Source organism: Simochromis diagramma, unplaced genomic scaffold (assembly GCF_900408965.1).
Source record: "Simochromis diagramma unplaced genomic scaffold, fSimDia1.1 OVJJ01000097.1, whole genome shotgun sequence".
Classification (NCBI taxonomy): domain Eukaryota; kingdom Metazoa; phylum Chordata; class Actinopteri; order Cichliformes; family Cichlidae; genus Simochromis; species Simochromis diagramma.
The window spans coordinates 1590410-1608209 of NW_024387319.1; the positions used below are offsets into that span (position 1 = coordinate 1590410).

The window sequence follows — 17800 nt, forward strand, 5'->3', positions numbered from 1 at the left end:
TCAATAAAACAATTGTTGTATTATTAACTGGGTCTGTTTATATTTTGCAATAAGTGGTGAACTAAGAGTTTCCGGTGACTGACTGTGAGAAGTTTTAGCATCACAAACAGCAGAAACGTTTTTGTGCCATCTCAGCAGAGGTGGTGGGTTTCTGGGAGTTTTGTGGAGACTTCTGGTGCATTTGTTTTTTCATTTCTGCTCCCTCAGCGTAGTTTGTCTGCACCACTTGTTTCATTTATAACCCTAAATCAATAATAGACCATTACTTCAGCTCTGAGTGGGCTATTTATATAGACCATAAAATAAATAATCAAACAACAAGAAATAGTTTCCTAAAAGTTAATGAAAGTATTTTATTTACTTCATCGCGTTTCCGTTCTTATGATCTAATTTAAAACCTGCTTTATTCAATGTTAACTTTAAACCGTAACAACGCTATCAATAAAGGTTATTAAAACCCCCATTAGCTGTGTCCCTCCGCCCCCGATGTTTAAAACTCCTCTCCCTCTTCTGCCACGTTTTTGCTCCTCTCCAGAGGGAGGAACGACACTGGGAAGCAGCGCAGGAATCTGATTGGTGAGAAAACACAAGAACCCGCCTGTTGCCCCACCCACACACTCATTAGGCAGCTCTGATTTGTGAACTACTAAGCCAATCACGGTTACCATGGACTTTGGCTTTGCTGGTATCCAAGTGAGGACGTGATTTTTGGTGAACGCGTCGCTCCATCGCACAGAGCGGAGAGCAGAAAGCGAACAGGAGCTTTCACCGCGACAACCACGGCCAGGTTAGAGAGTCACCTCATCGCTGCTTGACTGAAACAAACATCGGATACTTTACGAAGCAATGGCGCAGAGAAAGAATCCCAGAAACCACTCAAAAAAAGGTACGTACCCTTTATCTGACTGGGTTCTCCCGCCTGTGTCTCTAATTCAGACTTCCGTTTAACATTCTGCAGTTTATAGCTATTTTCAGTCTTTGGAAAGGATCGCGTGTAGTACATCAAAAGCGAGAATATATTTTTAATCCATAAGATTAGTTCTTCGATTCGGCTAACACACTGATACAAAATATAACGTAGACTCCTACTTTCGGAGGTAGATCTCCCGTGGTTCCAACAGCGCAAAGTGCGCACTGCCTGGCGTCCTGAAGCGTCATTAACATGCTGTTAAATATCTAATTATAATAAACGCATCACAATTGCTGTATTTTACTGAAGCCGAGTGGAGAAGTGGTTTTTAAATATTCCCGCAGATGTCGTATTTTATGTTTATAACTTGTAGCGCCGTCTCTAAACAAATGCATATTCGACTGGAAGAATTTTCAATGGAGTCTGGTTGGATGTTCTCGCGATACAAGAGAGCGGGACTGGTTTCGCCCCTTTCTCTGCTAGCGCTGCTAAATGAGCACAATAAAGCAGACTCCCAGTTTAACCTCCCTGATAAATCCCGGCATGCTCTGTGTGATTATAGCTTCATTGCCCATCGGTAACATGAAAGTGGCCGTGGAAACGACGCTAAGCTAACCTAGCCCCCATCAATAACAGCCTGCTAACGGCAGCTAACTTTCTCCCAGGCAGCAGTGAGGGGTTCATGTTATCTCTGTTATCTGTGCGGGAGTTTACTGGCCCCGCTCATTATTTACACATTTATAAGCCCGATATAAACCGGGTTATAACTCACTGCAATCTGTAATTAATTTAAAGGGCAAAAACACATGAATCATGCTTTCACTGACATTCCTGAGACAGTCTGAGGTCTTTACACAGGGTCCCCAAAAACCTGAAATACAAACACATATAATTTCACATCAAAGATAAATGTTGATGTTTCTGTTGGGTGTTACAAAGTGCTCACTGCTGCTGCTGTAACATTTTAGCTTTTAAACATTCAACAGTGTTACCTCCACGTTTCTCTCACACATGCTTTCCATTTGTAACAACACATGCAAACATCTGTTCGATCAGGTGAGAGCAAGAATAACACCCGTTTGACATCCGTGACTGTGTGCACACACAACTCTGACACGCACACACACACATAAACGCACATACACAGTGACGAGTGATGGATCGTAAGGTTCTTATCACATAAAAGCAGAACTGGCTGTAATGAGGTACTCTAAGACCAGAGCAGCCTCTTCATGGTTGTTAATACAAACAGGAAGTTTGCTTTTTTTTCACAAACCATGAAGAGTGCCCCCACCCCACATGCACACACACACACACGCACGCACACACACACACACACACACACACACACACACACACACACACACACGTTACTAGAGCCTCTTTATTTTTCATGTGTCCAAATGCCCAAACATCATGTGTAACCCTCCATGCTGGTGCGAGCTTGTAAACCTGTGATATGAGCACTGGAAATAATTTTCCGACCACTATGAGGAAATCTTGGCTGAATATAAAACCACCTGGAACAGCTGGCTTTTGATGTACTTGTTCAGCTGCTGTTTAAAAGGTGGCTGGAGACCACAAACAAAATCGTTGTGATTTCCAATCAGCTTCCAGCGTTGTTGCTAAGGAGACGGACCACTCACATTCAGATGCTGTCTTCAGAGTGACTTTGGTGGGTCGAGGTAGAGACAAAAGGGTAATACAGCTGAGTCGCTCTGCTATCAGTTCATTAGAATCAATTCCAGAAGTTGCTTCACAAAGAGTGATACAGTTGCTGAAGGGCAGCAGCTTTACTGTAAAACGACACAGGTTGGTTTTTATACAGGCAGCCGAGTCAGCGCTGGAAAGATAAGCTGTGCTCATCAGTGCACCACTACCACACTTGTTCTCTTAGTCTGCAAGATTACACTATTGTGCTGTTTCCATTTCGTTGTATATTCAGTACCAGTAGGCGCTTCGAGTCACGAGCTCCAAACGCAGTGATCTGATTGGTCAGGTCTGTTTATTAAATATGAAAAATCGAGCACGATCCAAAAAAATGAAGTGCCTCAAATTCGTCCTATTAAATTACGCTGTTGGCGATGCATTGAGAGCAGGAAAATATCTTTAACACATGAAATTATTTGACCCATTTTATGCGTTTGGTGCATAAAGACCTCGAGAGTAAACGTTGTCAGCCTGAGTCGGACCGTACATTGACCTCTGACCTCTGGTCGTCCGGAGCCTGAACCTGTGGGTCATACCTGCTGATACCGTCGTTACTCTTGTGTTTGAACCATCGCGAGCGCTTGAACTGCCGTTTGTGTTCTCGGATCTCGTCTTTAAAACAGGTCATCCAAAAATATTTGTATTCAGGGGAAAAACGCGCTCTGCTTGCAAAACTGCCACACTTATGGGGGTGTTATCCACCATTAACACCCACTTCACTCAGAGCCCCAACAGCTGTGTGAAGCGCTCTCTCGGGGATGTTTTCATTGGTTCCCTGCTGTGGTTCAGGACCAGTACAGCACCTTGGTTTTTCTGGCGTGGCCGTACTACCTGCTGATTATTTCTGAAATGCCGCAACAGCTGAGAGAGTCCAGAAATGCCGGTGTCAAGGTTATGCGGGGGCTATTCTGTCCTCTCTGGCATCTCTCAGCCAGCGTCGCAGGGTTTGTCAGCTCTAATAATAGTGTGGATCAGGTTCAGCAGCCCGTCACAATCCCTGTGCTGCTGGGAGGAAGAGGAGGAGCTCCTTCACTCTTTGTCTTTGCTCGGAGACGCTGAGAGTCGCTGAAGCTTTTTGACGATCGTTCGTTTAGAGTCTTTGTTCTTTCGGATTGTTTTTGTCTCCTTCTGTCACTTCGTTGAGTTCCTCCTCGAACTTTTAAAGCTGCTTGTTTTCTTCAAGCACGCCGCCACCTTGTTGAGAAGACTCCGATAGTTTTGGTGCGTTAATCTTCGGTCTGTGACGTCTTCAGGTTTTGTCCTGCAGGTCAGTTTCATCTTGTGCGTGAAGGAGCTTCACTTTCTGTTTTTAATGTTTTTGATGCTGGTTTAGTGTGGTGCTTCCACCCATGGAGCGATACCGCCACTACGGCACCTCCTACACCTCCTCTCCTGGTGCAGCTCATGTAGAGGAGATCCACGCCGAGGAGGAGGAGGAGGAGGTGGAGGAGGTGATGTACACTGAAGAGGAGGTGGAGCCGCTGTTAGAAGATGAAATGCAGCCTCTGCTGCAGGAGACAGGTAGGACTGAGGCATGCATGAGGTTTGGTTCAGTTTAGGTTTGGCTCTCACCTGGTCGGGTTTGGCTCGTTTAGGAGGCGTGAAGGGGGAGGAGGAAGTGACACGTGCACAGAAGGAAGTGCAGCCTGTTGTCCAGGAGACAGGTAGGACAGGCATGGACTGGCCCGGTTTGGAACACTTCTTAGAAGGTCAGAGTTTCGTGTGGTTTCACCTCGTATGGTGTGCAGCATGCTTTTAACACAAACTCGGCTACATCCTGTGGCAGCTTTTCACCTGGTGATGCTGTGAAGGCTTGTGGTGATTTTGGTGTGAAGCGAATGTGTCTCAGCATCAGTTTGTTGGCGTCGGTATTCAGATTACACGTCATTGTGTCTAATCCAAAATCTTTTAACATCAGGTTTAGGTTTAAGCAGACTTTTCACCGGAGCAAAGCTGTTTCTCTGTAGGCTTCCAGCAGGTACAGTGATAATGTTTTTATAGGAATCGTACAATCGCAGTTGTTGCATCGCCCTGATTTCAGTTACACTTTGATGAAGGTTACGGTGCAGGGTGGGAGGTCGCTGCACAGCTGTGGATTGAATTTCCATCCAAAGTGTAAATTCCCAGTAACTCAGACAAAGTACTTGAAACCCAAAGTGACCAAAGTTTGCTTGAGTTTCTCGGGTTTGTGGGACGTCAGGTCAGCAGTGATGAAGACGATTTACTGGGTTTACTGGGCTGTAAAGTCCACGTTCCCACCCTGAGAGAGGTGTGTGAGGGTCGTGAGTAAATGTCCATGCCTTACTTGGATACAGGAAGCTGCTGTTTGCTGTGCTGTAGCAGTGCTTGGTTACACAAAGGGGATTTGTGTCTCCGGCTGGAATTGAACCAGCAATCATTTACTTAAACCCGCAGCAGGGTGTCCCACTGGGGGCGCCGTGGCTGCTTCGATGACTTTGGCTCCGTCCACACTCGCCCGGATAAGTTTGAAAACGGCGTTTTCGTCTGAAAACGCTCCGCGTCCACACTGGCGCTTTCAGTCGTTCTCACAGAGTTGTGCGTCCACATTGAAACAACTGAAGCGCTTACGGTCCAGTCCTGCACATGCGTGAAACACAAGAAGCTTCATTTCTGTCTGCCGTGTATTAGTTTCCGGCTCTTTGTAACGTCGCAGCAGAATGTCGAGGGAAAGCACCGAGTTATTTAAACAGACTCACAATGAGGTGGAGTTGTTGCTGCGAGTAACACAAAAGTACAAAGTTGCAAAAGCGAGTGAGAGTTAAAGAATTTGAAGAAAAGCTGTCTGGAGCACGTACAGACTGATATTAATCTTTAATAAGGCTGTCAAACACCTGCTGTATAACGCCCTCCGCTATCTTAGTTTCATTGGTCACATGACTGCATCACATGACTAAAATGTGTCATCGTTTTTGAAAAGGCTCGGGGTTCGCTGTCCACACTGCAATGCGAAAACGGCGTTTTCAAATGTGTCCGCTTTGGAGAACGTTTTCCAAAGGTTTCTGCAAACGGCGTCTCAGTGTGGACGGGAGGCCAAAAAGATGCGTTTTCAAACCAAAGCGTATTCATGTGGACGTAGCCTCAGTGTGGACGTAGCCTCAGTGTGGACGTAGCCTTAGTGTGGACGTAGCCTTAGTGTGGACGTAGCCTCGGTGTGGACGTAGCCTTAGTGTGGACGTAGCCTTAGTGTGGACGTAGCCTTAGTGTGGACGTAGCCTCGGTGTGGACGTAGCCTTAGTGTGGACGTAGCCTTAGTGTGGACGTAGCCTCAGTGTGGACGTAGCCTCGGTGTGGACGTAGCCTTAGTGTGGACGTAGCCTCAGTGTGGACGTAGCCTCGGTGTGGACGTAGCCTCGGTGTGGACGTAACCTTAGTGTGGACGTAGCCTCAGTGTGGACGTAGCCTCAGTGTGGACGTAGCCTTAGTGTGGACGTAGCCTTAGTGTGGACGTAGCCTCGGTGTGGACGTAGCCTTAGTGTGGACATAGCTTTAGTGTGGAGGTAACCTTAGTGTGGACGTAGCCTTAGTGTGGACGTAGCCTCGGTGTGGACGTAGCCTCGGTGTGGACGTAGCCTCGGTGTGGACGTAGCCTCAGTGTGGACGTAGCTTCAGTGTGGACGTAGCCTCAGTGTGGACGTAGCCTCAGTGTGGACGTAGCCTCAGTGTGGACGTAGCCTCGGTGTGGACGTAGCCTCAGTGTGGACGTAGCCTTAGATAACCGTAACCTTTGCTCTTTAAACTCTAAAGCTAGTTCTTCGTCCTGGTGTCTGAACCAGGTGAAACTCACAGCACCTTAGCTGTGACCCACAAACACTGCCGGGTGTTTATCAGCCACATCAGGACCGAGGTGATGCTTTTTCCATCACTGCTGTCATTACGTGCTGCTTTCTACAGTCTTTAGTGCTTTTAGAGACACTTGAGGTGTTTTAACCGCACACGTGTTGAACGCAGCCTCGGGCTATTTCAGGAGTGCTCTTAGTGACATTTTCACGCAGTGCAAAAGCAGACAGCTGTTCTTTATCTGCAGCCTGTTCAGTCCTGAAACAGCTGTTGTCATCTCTCTCTCTCTCTGTTGGGGTCATATTGACTCGGTGTCTCTCGCTCTATTCCTGGGTCGGGTTGTCCTTTGCGGAGCCATGTTGCCCCTCTCTCTGTTCCCTCTTTGTTTTTCCTGGACGTTCAGACTTTCACCAGAAGTTTTCCTTCAGCCGACACTCCGACCTACAGTTTAATCACGTCATAGCGCTCTCCGCCTGTACTTCCTGTCTCGCTCTCCCACTCGGTCTCCTCGTTTTCCCAAAGCACTTAAAATAGTACGACAATGTGCCAAATCTGTCCTGAGGAAAACCAGCTGGAAACATGACGCCTCAGTCCACTAAGTCTGAACCTTAGTCACTAAAGAGGGCTTAAATCTGATCGCCCAGCTTCAGCCTGCTGCTGTTTGCTGATGTCATAACACATTAATATGCTTGATTACCTGTGCAGGTGAGCAAGACTGCTGCACAGGTACTGGTGCACATGTGTGTGCATGTTCCTTATTTTCTGGTCGTTTTGTAAATAAAAAAATCTTTTTCTCTGTTTGCTGTTTAAGTTTTGTTTTGCTTTTTTAATTTCATAAATAAATGTTTTCAGTGTTTTTGAGCCTCGTCACTTCAGGAGTGCAGGACACGTCCACACGATAAAGCTGCCGTCAGGTTTGACGCCTGCTCCAGTCATTGCATTTTGTTTGGCGATCAATCAGCACCAGCGTTGTTCTCCAGCTCGTGCTGTGACGATGAAAGTTTGCATACATTTTGTGAAATACACAAAACTTATTGCACGAGAACATTTTTATTTTCAGTGGTGCAGATTTGAACCTGCGCGCTGTCGTCCTCTCTGCGACGGTTTGAAATAAAGACGTGGCCCCGATGCTCAGATTTCACTTCATTCTTCAACAACAAAGCTCTGTGCTGTGTGATCTTGTCTGTCTGTGGGTGACACCGAGTATGTTGCTATCAGCACGTTAACTACTGATCTAAATCTGGCAGCAGGCGCGATCGTGCCTCAGTCGACACGTTCAAAGAAGAAATAAATGTTTCTCAAACTGGCTTTGGTATTAACATCAGCTTTTCACACCTGCAGAGGGGAAGACGGTGCCGGTGGAGAGCAAAAATGGAAAGAGGACAGAGGGAGGAGGCGGAGGAGATGCAGGTGGAGGCCCAAAGTACTCCGTGTTCACCTGGTTTGTGGTCCTGGGTCTGCTGGGAGTCTGGAGCTCTGTGGCCGTGGTCTACTTCGACATCGTGGACTACGACACCGTGATCGGTGAGTTGGAGGGCAGGCGTGATAACATGGTGTAATTTAATGGAAGCAGACGCATGATTGATTCAGTGCCCAAATTCCTGAAGCTCTTATTTTGAAGGGGTGCAGACTTTGAACAGCTAAAAGCAGTGAGGGATTGTTTTCTGGCAGAAGAGAGAAGTGGCTAACATGCGTCGATGTGGTTGTTTTGCAGAAGTAAAGCAGACATTCAGCATTTCATAAACCTCATCTTAATCTTCCTCCTGAATGAAGATGACATGCAGATTATCCTGTGATTATAAAAGTGAGCTCGGGTGAATTGCTCAACGTGTGGGGGCCCCACACGCTACTTCAGTCAGCAAACATCTCACCAAGCAGCAGGCCGTGTTTAGGAACAGCGCTCCACGCTGGTCACATGCAGTGAAAGTGGGATTGTGTGATAATCTGTTCAAACATCGAACTGAGGCAGCGCCTGGAGGTTCAGACGGTCCAACTAGTGTGGCCGTTCTCCCGGCTGTTACAGTTTAATATCCACAAAGAAGAGGAAGAAGAAGTGCACATAAAATGAGATCGTCTTTGTTTACACGCCGTTTCTGATAAAACGACACAAAATTCCAAAACGCTTTGTCGAGTCGACACGATGATGTCGTGATGTTTCTAAAGATGAGGAAGCAGATTCTGTGCTCATGAGAAAGCTGGCTTTTCAGTTTGTAGGCACCCAGTGAATGACCCAGGGCGGACTCAAACCCAGGCCACCGTAGATGGGTCGCCTGATCACTCCAGAGCGCTAAAGCAGCTCTCAGATCAGTTTCCTGTGCGTGAAAGACGGCCTCCTGCCATCTTCAGGCTCTGCGTTTCAGACCACTCCTGTTCATCTCGATCCGATGCTTTGATAACAGACTTACTGAAAGTTTTGATGTCAGCTTGATAAACACCTTATCTTTTGTCTGATCTTTCACTTTCCCGCCTCTTTGCTGAGCTGCAGCACCACCTCGTCGCTGTTGCTTCATAAGTTTTCACAAATTTGCTCCCAAACTATAAAAATATTTACGAGTTAAATAATTTAACTGTGGTCGGTACAGACGACCCAACATGTCTTTACTGACCCTGGACCATCATTTATCCTGACGCAGAGTTACCTGACCAATCACAGTGCTGTCCACTGATCGGGTTTATTCTCAGCTGTGGGCTCTCCACAGTGGATCATGTCACGGTTACATCTAAATGTTACAAGACGACGATCCTTGGCAGTCTTTCTCTTCCTTCGGGTTCGTCTCCAACGTGAGAGCAGCGTGAGAACGTTTGTGGAGTCCCGCCGTGTGCAGAGAAGGAGACGTGCATCTGTTGGCCTATTTGGTTTGGTTCTCAGCAGCATTTCTGTCTGGGTCTCCAGCGTTCACACACACTGAAACACAATGTCAAAGTAGTGGTTTTTGTACAGGAACCCGGTGACTTCTTCATGTGGTTTGATGCCGAGTTTTCACAGCGCCTTCCTCTCAGTCAGACGTGAACAAACACAGCGTTTCAAAAGTACAATAGCGTTTTGGTCTGTGTGCACAAATGTATTCCACACATGCGTGCTGTGATTGAATGATTTCAATGTGCCGTTAGCCGATTGTGGGGAGCTCTGAGTGTCTGCAGCTTAAAGCAGTGATGCTTTTTGGTGTGCGTACCAAAAGGAACGAGACAAGCGGGAGGAAGTGAGCTTGTGGCCTGGAAATACACATGTTTGCTGTGGTCTGTGGTCGGTTGGGTTATTAACAGCTTTCATCCTGGCATACAAAAAGCTTAAATGCCATCCGAGGCCAGGTTGGAGCTTTGGACGACCTCCGGAGAAAACGGACCCAAGATAAACGTCAAAGAGCCAGAGGGAAGTTTGCTGAAATGTGTGCTCGCTAGACTTTTGGTCACGTTTTACAATCACTACAGTTTCAAAATGACTGAATGTGAAATACAGCCACCAGTTCCTCTTCTGTTTTTGAGCTCCTGACTCCAGTTAGGGTCAGTAAAGTAGTTTTGGGGGATTTTTTTGGTTTTGTTTCTTGGGCTCTGACTGTTTTTTAGTCACGCCAACTTTGCTGTTTGATCACGCGGTTCTGATCAGTTCATCGTCGAGTCACAATTTCTGCACAGCAGTCCTGAGCTATCAGTCCCAAAATAAGACTGGAGGGTTAAGCTTCCAGGTTAAAGAACGCCGTCCATAAAATCTGCACAGGAAACGCTGAAACCAGGAGACGGCTGCCACCTGTCGTAACTCGCACACCTGAAAGCAACAAGGATGCGTGACAACGCCACAGCGGACTGATCTCAAGACCCTGGTTCCACTTCTTTGTGGGAAAATGCGCTTTTTTAAGTGAAAGGTAACAACAGCGAAAACGGCGACTCTGCTGTGTCACATTACAAACTGATCCTCATCTCAAACTTCCCTCCTCAGACTGATAAACGACCTTGTATCTGTAGACATCATGACTCCATTGTGCACACACATCGGCCACAGCTGTGAGCAACTTCCTGTTCAGCTCTCAGTTACGAGCTTTCATTATATGGAAATGATAACCACAGTGAGACAGGCTAACTGAGACGTGAGCGCCGTTGGTTGACTCTGCTTCTGTACAGCAGTTTGGATCACGTCATGGCGTCAGCTGCACAGCGTGCAGACATGCAGACGGCGAAATCCTGTCAGGGTTTCTGCTTTTTAGTTTTTTCAGACAGATGCAGAGAAGATTGACAGGAAAGCAGAGAAGGAGCTGCAGGCCGGACTCCAACCCGGGACGGCTGTATGGCATGTGGTCGCCTGCTCACCCACTGCGCTAAACCGATGGCTGATTCAGTGTTTCTGTAAAGGAAAGTGTGTTTCTGATACTAGAAATGAATATTAAATGAATTCTAACAACAGCTGATCAAGCTTAAACGTGCTGCTGCTGTTTAGCACGACATCGCTGGTTTCTTTCTGGTGCAAAGTGGGAGATAAACAAACGAGAGACGATCAGCTGATCATTGATCAGTTTCATGATTGAAGTAGAAACAGGAGAGGGAGGGGGAGAGGGTGAGAGGAGAAGAGGCAGCTGCAGCGTAAAGACAGAGTAACTCCAGCTTTGTCTTTTTCATTGTAGCTGAAGTCCGGGACAAACTGTTCCTTTTCACCTCAACACGAAACGCATAATATTTTCTCTGAATACGAGACGATTCTGTTTTAATTAACCTTATGAACAAAATAAAGTTCACCATCAGTAACATAGCACCACCCAGCTGTATAGAAACTCCGTCATGCTAGCTAGCACGCAGTACGGAAAAAGTCAACACAACGAAAATAAACTCCACCTAAACTTGGTTCATATCTGACCCAGATACACTGCAGGTCATAACTTCTTACCTGAAGTTCATTTCACCTGACACTCTCGGACCGGCGGCCGCCTCGGGTCTCTCCTCTTGCCTCCCCTTCCCTCCTCCACCTGCTGGCCTCCACCACTTACTAATGTTATTGAATCTGTGGAAGCTCCGCGATAGCCACCACACGAAGTAACAAATAACGAGCCCAGTTATCCCAGTAACGAGTAACGCATTCCTAGTTTTGGAATAATAACTAGTTACCGTGCTCGTTACCAATAATAACGTAGTTACTGTGACGCGTTACTTAATAACGCGTTAGTCCCAACACTGCTTCTGAGGGTGCATTAAACACATTAGAGGGTTAACTAGGCAACTGAGTTTGGGATTTTATGCTAGTGACCGACAGCCAGCTACAAAAAAATATATGTTTCTAAATGAGCTGGCCACGCTAGCACTTTGCTCGCCACCTCACCTCTCTGCCACGTTTACCTTTGTCCCCAAATTGGATTCAGGTTGATGGGTACAGAGCAAAGACTCACTGAATCAGTCAGGTGTGCTGGAAGTGGTGGGAAAGTGCACAAACAACTTTAATGGGGACAGCTGCTGTTTTTTGCTTTTTGTGGCAGAGTCACAGAATTTGTGGTTGTACTTGTTTTTGCAGCTAGCACGCAACGTGTGTGTGTGTGTGTGTGTGTGTGTGTGTGTGTGTGTGTGTGTGAGTGTGTGTGTGTGTGTGTGTGTGTGTGTGTCTGTGTGTGTGTGTGTACGTGTTGTGTGTGTGTGTGGTGTGTGTGTACGGTGTTTGTGTAGTGTGACGTGTGTGTGTGTACTTTGGGTGTGTGTGTGGTGTGTGTGTCGTTGTGTGCGTGTGTGTTTGTGTACGTGTGTGTGTGTGTGTTCTGGGTTTGTGTGTGTGTGTACGTGTGTGTTTGTCTGTGTGTGTGTCTGTGTGTGTGTGTGTGTGTGTTGTGTGTGTGTGTTTGTGTTTGTGTGGGTGTGTCTTGTGTGTGGTTGCGTGCGTGTGTGTGTGTGTGTTGTACGTGGGGTGTGTGTGTGCGGGTGCGTGTTTACGTTGTGTACGTTTGTGTGTGTGTCTGTGGGTGTGTTGCTAGTAGTGTGTGTGTGTGTGTGTGTGGTTGTGCTGTGTGTGTGTGCGTGTGTGTGTGTGTGTGTGTGTGTGTGTGCGTGTCCTGGAAGGTTTGTTTTTTCTAATGCTGATAACCATCGTTCGATAACGTGACTCACTGGGCAGACCGGTTTAAAACATGGTCGGGGACAAAAACAAGTCTGCTGCTGTCTAAATGAACCAAACTGCATTTTGTAAATAAGAGAAGATTGTAGCAGAAAAGGTTGTTTAATGTTTGCTGGAGGTGTTTCACTGTAAAGCAGAGTGACTGGTGAAGCCTTACAGGCTGATATCTCCTCTGTGCAGCGGGATCTGTGTAATAAAGTCTTTATTTGCTGTGTAAACGGTGCATATGTCATATGTTTACATCCCGGCCCTTCACAATAAAAGCCTCCCACTTTGCTGGAGGTGTTTCACTGTAAAGCAGAGCCATAAACTGTTTGTAATGACTGTGCTGATCTAAACAGTGACTCTGCAATGCTTTAACCTCCTGTGGCCTCTTCTTCCTCCCTCCTCTTCTTCCTCTTCTCTCTGTGTTATCTCTGCACGCAGCCAGAGCTAAGGAGTTTCGTATGAACTTTTCTGAAGTTTTACAAGGTACAGTCTCAACATTTAACCCGCCATAACTACACATCCCCATCCATCGTATTACACCCTGATTCCATCAGAGCCCACTGTGACTGCAAGCTGCAGGTGGAAGAATCACGTTTCTGCTTTTAAAATAGTTTAAAATGAACCTTCGACAGAATGTGAACAAACAGCAGCTGTGAAGTTGTGTCCAAGATGATGAAGAGAGTTTGATTAGAGGCAGAGCTCTGCCAGATTGTACAGAGAGTTAATGTAAGGGAAGTTGCATTGGTAACTACGGTTCTGTGAATTCCCGGGTGACTTTCAGTGGTGGTAAACGAGGTGGTCACCTTGTGTCTGCTTGTGCTGTAAACACAGCCGCATGTCTGAGTGTAGGCCGCCTGCGCGTGTACACTGTTGGTTACCACGTGGCAGCCAGCATCCATAGCAAACACTCCAGGTGAGCAGCTGTTATCCAGGAACTGGCAGAGCCGTAGTTACCTGCATGACTTCCTCTCTGTTTCGTTCACTTCTCTCATAGATCTGAGTGTCTCTGCTCAAATCTTATCTTGTCCTGCGAGTAGGGCTGCCACAAACGATTATTTTGATAGTCGACTAGTCACCGATTATTTTTGCGATTAGTCGACTAATCAGATCATGCATCCATTGGACGTAAAACTACAGCTTATTGCACCAGCAGCATCTGCTCTTATATAACTATCATTAGCTTACAGCTTTAAGTGTTTCAGGTCTGTGCTAACTAAAAATAAAGTCAAGATGATAGTTTATTAAATTTTAATGAAATTTGCAGATTGTTTCGGTGAACTTTAATAAACTCCTTGCTATCTAAAATATAACAGGACACCGGAGTAAATTCTCGAGCATCTCACACTTCTGATAATCAGCTGTCTGCTTGACGTTTATTCAGCTGTGTAAAAACTATAACTTTAACCTCAGCCAAACCGATTTACTCAGGAACAAATAAAATACTAAAAAAAAAGCCAAACAATAACATTTTAAGTTATCTAAGTGACTCATATATATTTAACCTGAGTAGCGAAAGACGGCGGTGGGTTTGAAAACGATTTGCGGGGAGTCCGGTGTTCTCACTGCGCTAGTGAGCCTAGCCCCCGGCTAGCTATCGAGCTAGTGGGTAACAGACATCTCCGAAAACGTCGGAGCGCTTTTGAAAATATGTGGTGTCCTGATAAACTGAGCAGATATTTGAGGTTTACACAGCTACATTCTCGCCTGAAAATATGTTAAACGTTTATTTTGTGACCCAGAAAGAATAATAAGAGTAACATTAAAACTAACTAGCTGCCGCCATTGTTGGAAACTGCGCTGGGGCGCGCTATGAATTCTGGGACACAGCTGCTGCTTCTTCTTCTTCTTCGGGGTTTAACGGCAGCTGACATCCTTGTACATGCAATGCTGCCATCTTCTGCTTCAGTCCGTTATTACACTCTTAAATCCTACTACTTATTCCAGCTTCAAACGACGCATCGACTATTAAATCAGTCGTCGACGATTTTGATAGTCGACGTAATCGTGACTAGTCGACAAATCGTGGCAGCCCTACCTGCGAGGAGACATGTCTACCTCGTTTACTCCTGCCTGTGGCCTGGTCTCTGAGCTGCCAGCGGTAGAGATGTCTGCCTTCTCTTTAATATTTAATATGATGGGACTAAAGGTGCTTGTTTTATATTTTGCTGTTTTATAGGTTTTGGTGGTCCGGCTAACTGAGAGGTCCACAAACTAAACAGCAGCATTTGAAATGCTTTCGATTTGTGGTTTGAGTCGGGGTCTGATCGGCGGGGCTGCTGCTTTATAACAGACAGAATTCTCCTCATCACCACATCCTTCCTCTTTTAACAGAGACACTTCCTCTGTGCACTTTAACACACTGATGCATGCTTTTATTTTTGTGACTATTTTTGCCTTTATTTGATAGAGCAGCAGTGAAGCACAGGCATGGAAGGGGGGAGAGAGAGAGCAGGGGGAGGGCACACAGCAGAGGCCCGCGGGTCGGGCTCGAACTCAGGCCGCCACATTTCATCGCCGCCTGCACCCAGAGAGGATGCTTTTAGTCTGTTTCTGTCACATGGTCTGAAGATAACTACCTTTTTTTATTTGGAGGTAGAAGGAGACACTTTCAGTTCTTCTATGTGGAAAAGCTTTTACTATGTGACCCCTGACCCGGCCGGTCAGAGCTTCATTTATCACTGCTGTGACTCTGAAGCCGGCCCTGTGACGGCATCAGGCAGAAAACGACCGAAACAAGACCGAAGGCCTGATTCACTAATGTGCAGCTAAACCATAAAGAACGAATTATTTATCCCTGCAGAAAGATGAAAAACATCAAAAACACACTTTGTTACATTTTCCTTTGTCCTTTTTCACCACCTGAGCTCTTGTAGTAACATCCTCTCATTACATTTTCTTCCTCTGCTGTGGTTTAATGGCACCAAATAGAGAACTGATACCATCTTAACAAAACTGGTGAATGCAAACCATGGATGGACACAGATGTAGCCACCGTGATGTCAGCACAGAGATCAGCATTTTTCCTTTCTGTCTTTCTTTTTCTGGCGCTTTGAATCCGACTCTTAGAATAACCAAAATTTACAACAAGGGTTTAAAGTTTTATTCAGTATGATCCAAGACGAGCGGCACATAGAAAATATGAGACACAGAGAACTTTACAGTGTTGCAGTTGACTCTGGTAGCTGCATGCACGAACATTTTCGTGTTTTTCAGAATTTGTTGGTCTAACTTCATCTCCTCTTCCTCCTCCAGGTAAACTGACGGCCTACGACACAGACGGAGACGGAGACTTTGACGTGGAGGACGCCAAAGTTCTGCTTGGCAAGTCTGCTTTAATTTTGCTGTTTGCTGCCCGCTTTTCTGCCTGCCTGATGTGGTTTACAGACGTGTGACAGTGCCTCGGATTCAGAGATTAACCCGTCGAACATAAACTGAGCTTAAAACCAGCTGAAGCATCACAGGAAGCCACAAAGCTCAGGTTTAACACAGAGTCAGCAGCGTGACTGCAAACGCAGACGAGATGCTCAGAGATGAAAGTGTGTGGGCCACGAGTCCATTGCTAATGGAGGAAAAAACCCTGAGATCAGACGGTGCTGTGAAACAGGGGAAGCATGCAAATATAAAGACGACTGCAGAACTGCAATAAAAATAAATGAAAATGAGCTGCAGCTCAGGGTTCTGACAGTTTAAATGTCCATCGCTGGCACAAAGAAGTGCCTCATCTACTGTATCAGTGTCCCTGCAGGTGGTTGCTAAAATCTGTCAAGTATGAATTTATAAATCAAGAGAGGAAGGTCTTAAACGGTCGTGAGGCACAGCAGGCGTGTTGTCATGTTTCAGGGTGTAGTTACGCGGCGCAAATTTTTGATTGTCGGCTGGTTGGTTGGGAAAAAATGAGACAGTCAGTAAGGGTTGGATCTCCAGCATGAAGAGAAAGTGAGGGAGGCTTTTCCCACATGAGAGCAGGACGTCATGGTCAAGCTTCTTCAAGTAATTAGTAAACAGACATCAGCTGAACATCTGGATGTTATAAGAATTGGCCTTTTTGTACGTTGTCATAGTTCTACTTCCTCTTTCATGGTTAAGTTATACATTACATATGCATATTATTACGAATCCCTAAGCCACAGAAAGCTGGCACAGCAGCCCTTCAGCCTTTCTCTGAGACAGAAGGTCGTTCGGTAGACGCTCTGGCTCGAGCTGCTGCTGCTGGACACTTCTAAGATTGGGTGGTTCGCTCAAGTCTTACTGGGTGGAGACCACGGGGCGCACTGGAGAGATTATGTGTGTCAGAGGGCTTGGGACCGCTGAAGGGTGTGTCCGAGGAGAGGTCAAGGAAAGGGAGGCTCAGCTCGCTGCCACCATGACCTCGAACAACATACGGAGAAAATGGATGGAAGGATAAACGTTCTGTAAAGCCAAAGAGTTTCACAAATCCTGCACAATAAACAGAGAACATCAGTGATCAGAGTGCTGAAGGGACACTGTTGAATATTTCCATACCTAAGTAGAACTAGAAAACCAGACCATGTTCCCTCACTTCTACTTAAATTTAGTGTGTTGAGGTCTCAGACGGGCCTTAAACACCGTTCATTATTTCACTGGTTCAGATTTAGCACTTAGTGTTACGCTGCTTTTACAAAACCTCGACAGGATTGTGAACATTTGTGGCTACTAGAGAAGTTCATTACGCAGCTGTCTCCAGTTTGAAAACGAGTGTTTAAACCAACCACAGCACAGCCCGCCTCTGATCTTCAGGTAGAAATGGATCAGCTGCAGGCATCGTTTTCTGTTTCCATGATTTGAAGCTTTTTTTTTTTGGACACTTTTCTTTGAGTTTCTCAACTACTGTCATTACCTTCAACAAAAGCGGAAGTTTTCATTTGAAACCTGTTTATGTATCTCAAAGATCAGTTTTCTGCTCTCTTTCACTTCAAAGATGGTCTTATTATTTATGAGGCCGAGAGCTTCTCCTTTTTTAGGTTTTGTTGTCAGTAAACTGAAGACAGTAACCGAGAGTGCAAACAGGAGGTGGTGTTTTCAGACTCTACCACGGCAGCTTTGCATGATTCCCACTTTAGAATAATCCTTCTTTGTCTGGGCTGTGGGCAACCCCATCAGTTCATCTTATGTCTGATCTGAGCCATAGTATCTGCTTCCTTTAAGCAATGTGGGTGGGGCTTGTGTGAAATGACCATATCAGGTAAAACCCTCCTTGTGACATCACACAGATCTAAGAATAGAAAAAACAGCTTGAACCTGAGTGTTTAGATCAATCTTCCAACTCATTGTTTGAAACTTTGTTAAAAATA

General features: G+C 46.0%; 1 protein-coding gene across 12 annotated transcripts in view; it reads left to right on the forward strand.

The window, feature by feature from the left end:
• Positions 1-657: 657 nt before the first annotated feature.
• The window catches only part of unm_hu7910 (un-named hu7910), a 43107-nt gene continuing 25964 nt past the window's right edge, over positions 658-17800 (forward strand). For 3 of the 12 annotated variants that reach the window (XM_040005250.1, XM_040005254.1, XM_040005255.1), the window contains exons 1-6: positions 2245-3841; positions 3954-4141; positions 4216-4329; positions 7760-7942; positions 12927-12971; positions 15741-15809. In XM_040005250.1, coding sequence (XP_039861184.1) covers positions 3970-4141; positions 4216-4329; positions 7760-7942; positions 12927-12971; positions 15741-15809 — 583 coding nt within the window. In that variant the 5' untranslated portion in view covers positions 2245-3841; positions 3954-3969. The other 9 variants (XM_040005245.1, XM_040005248.1, XM_040005247.1 and 6 more) reach the window with 8 other exon arrangements.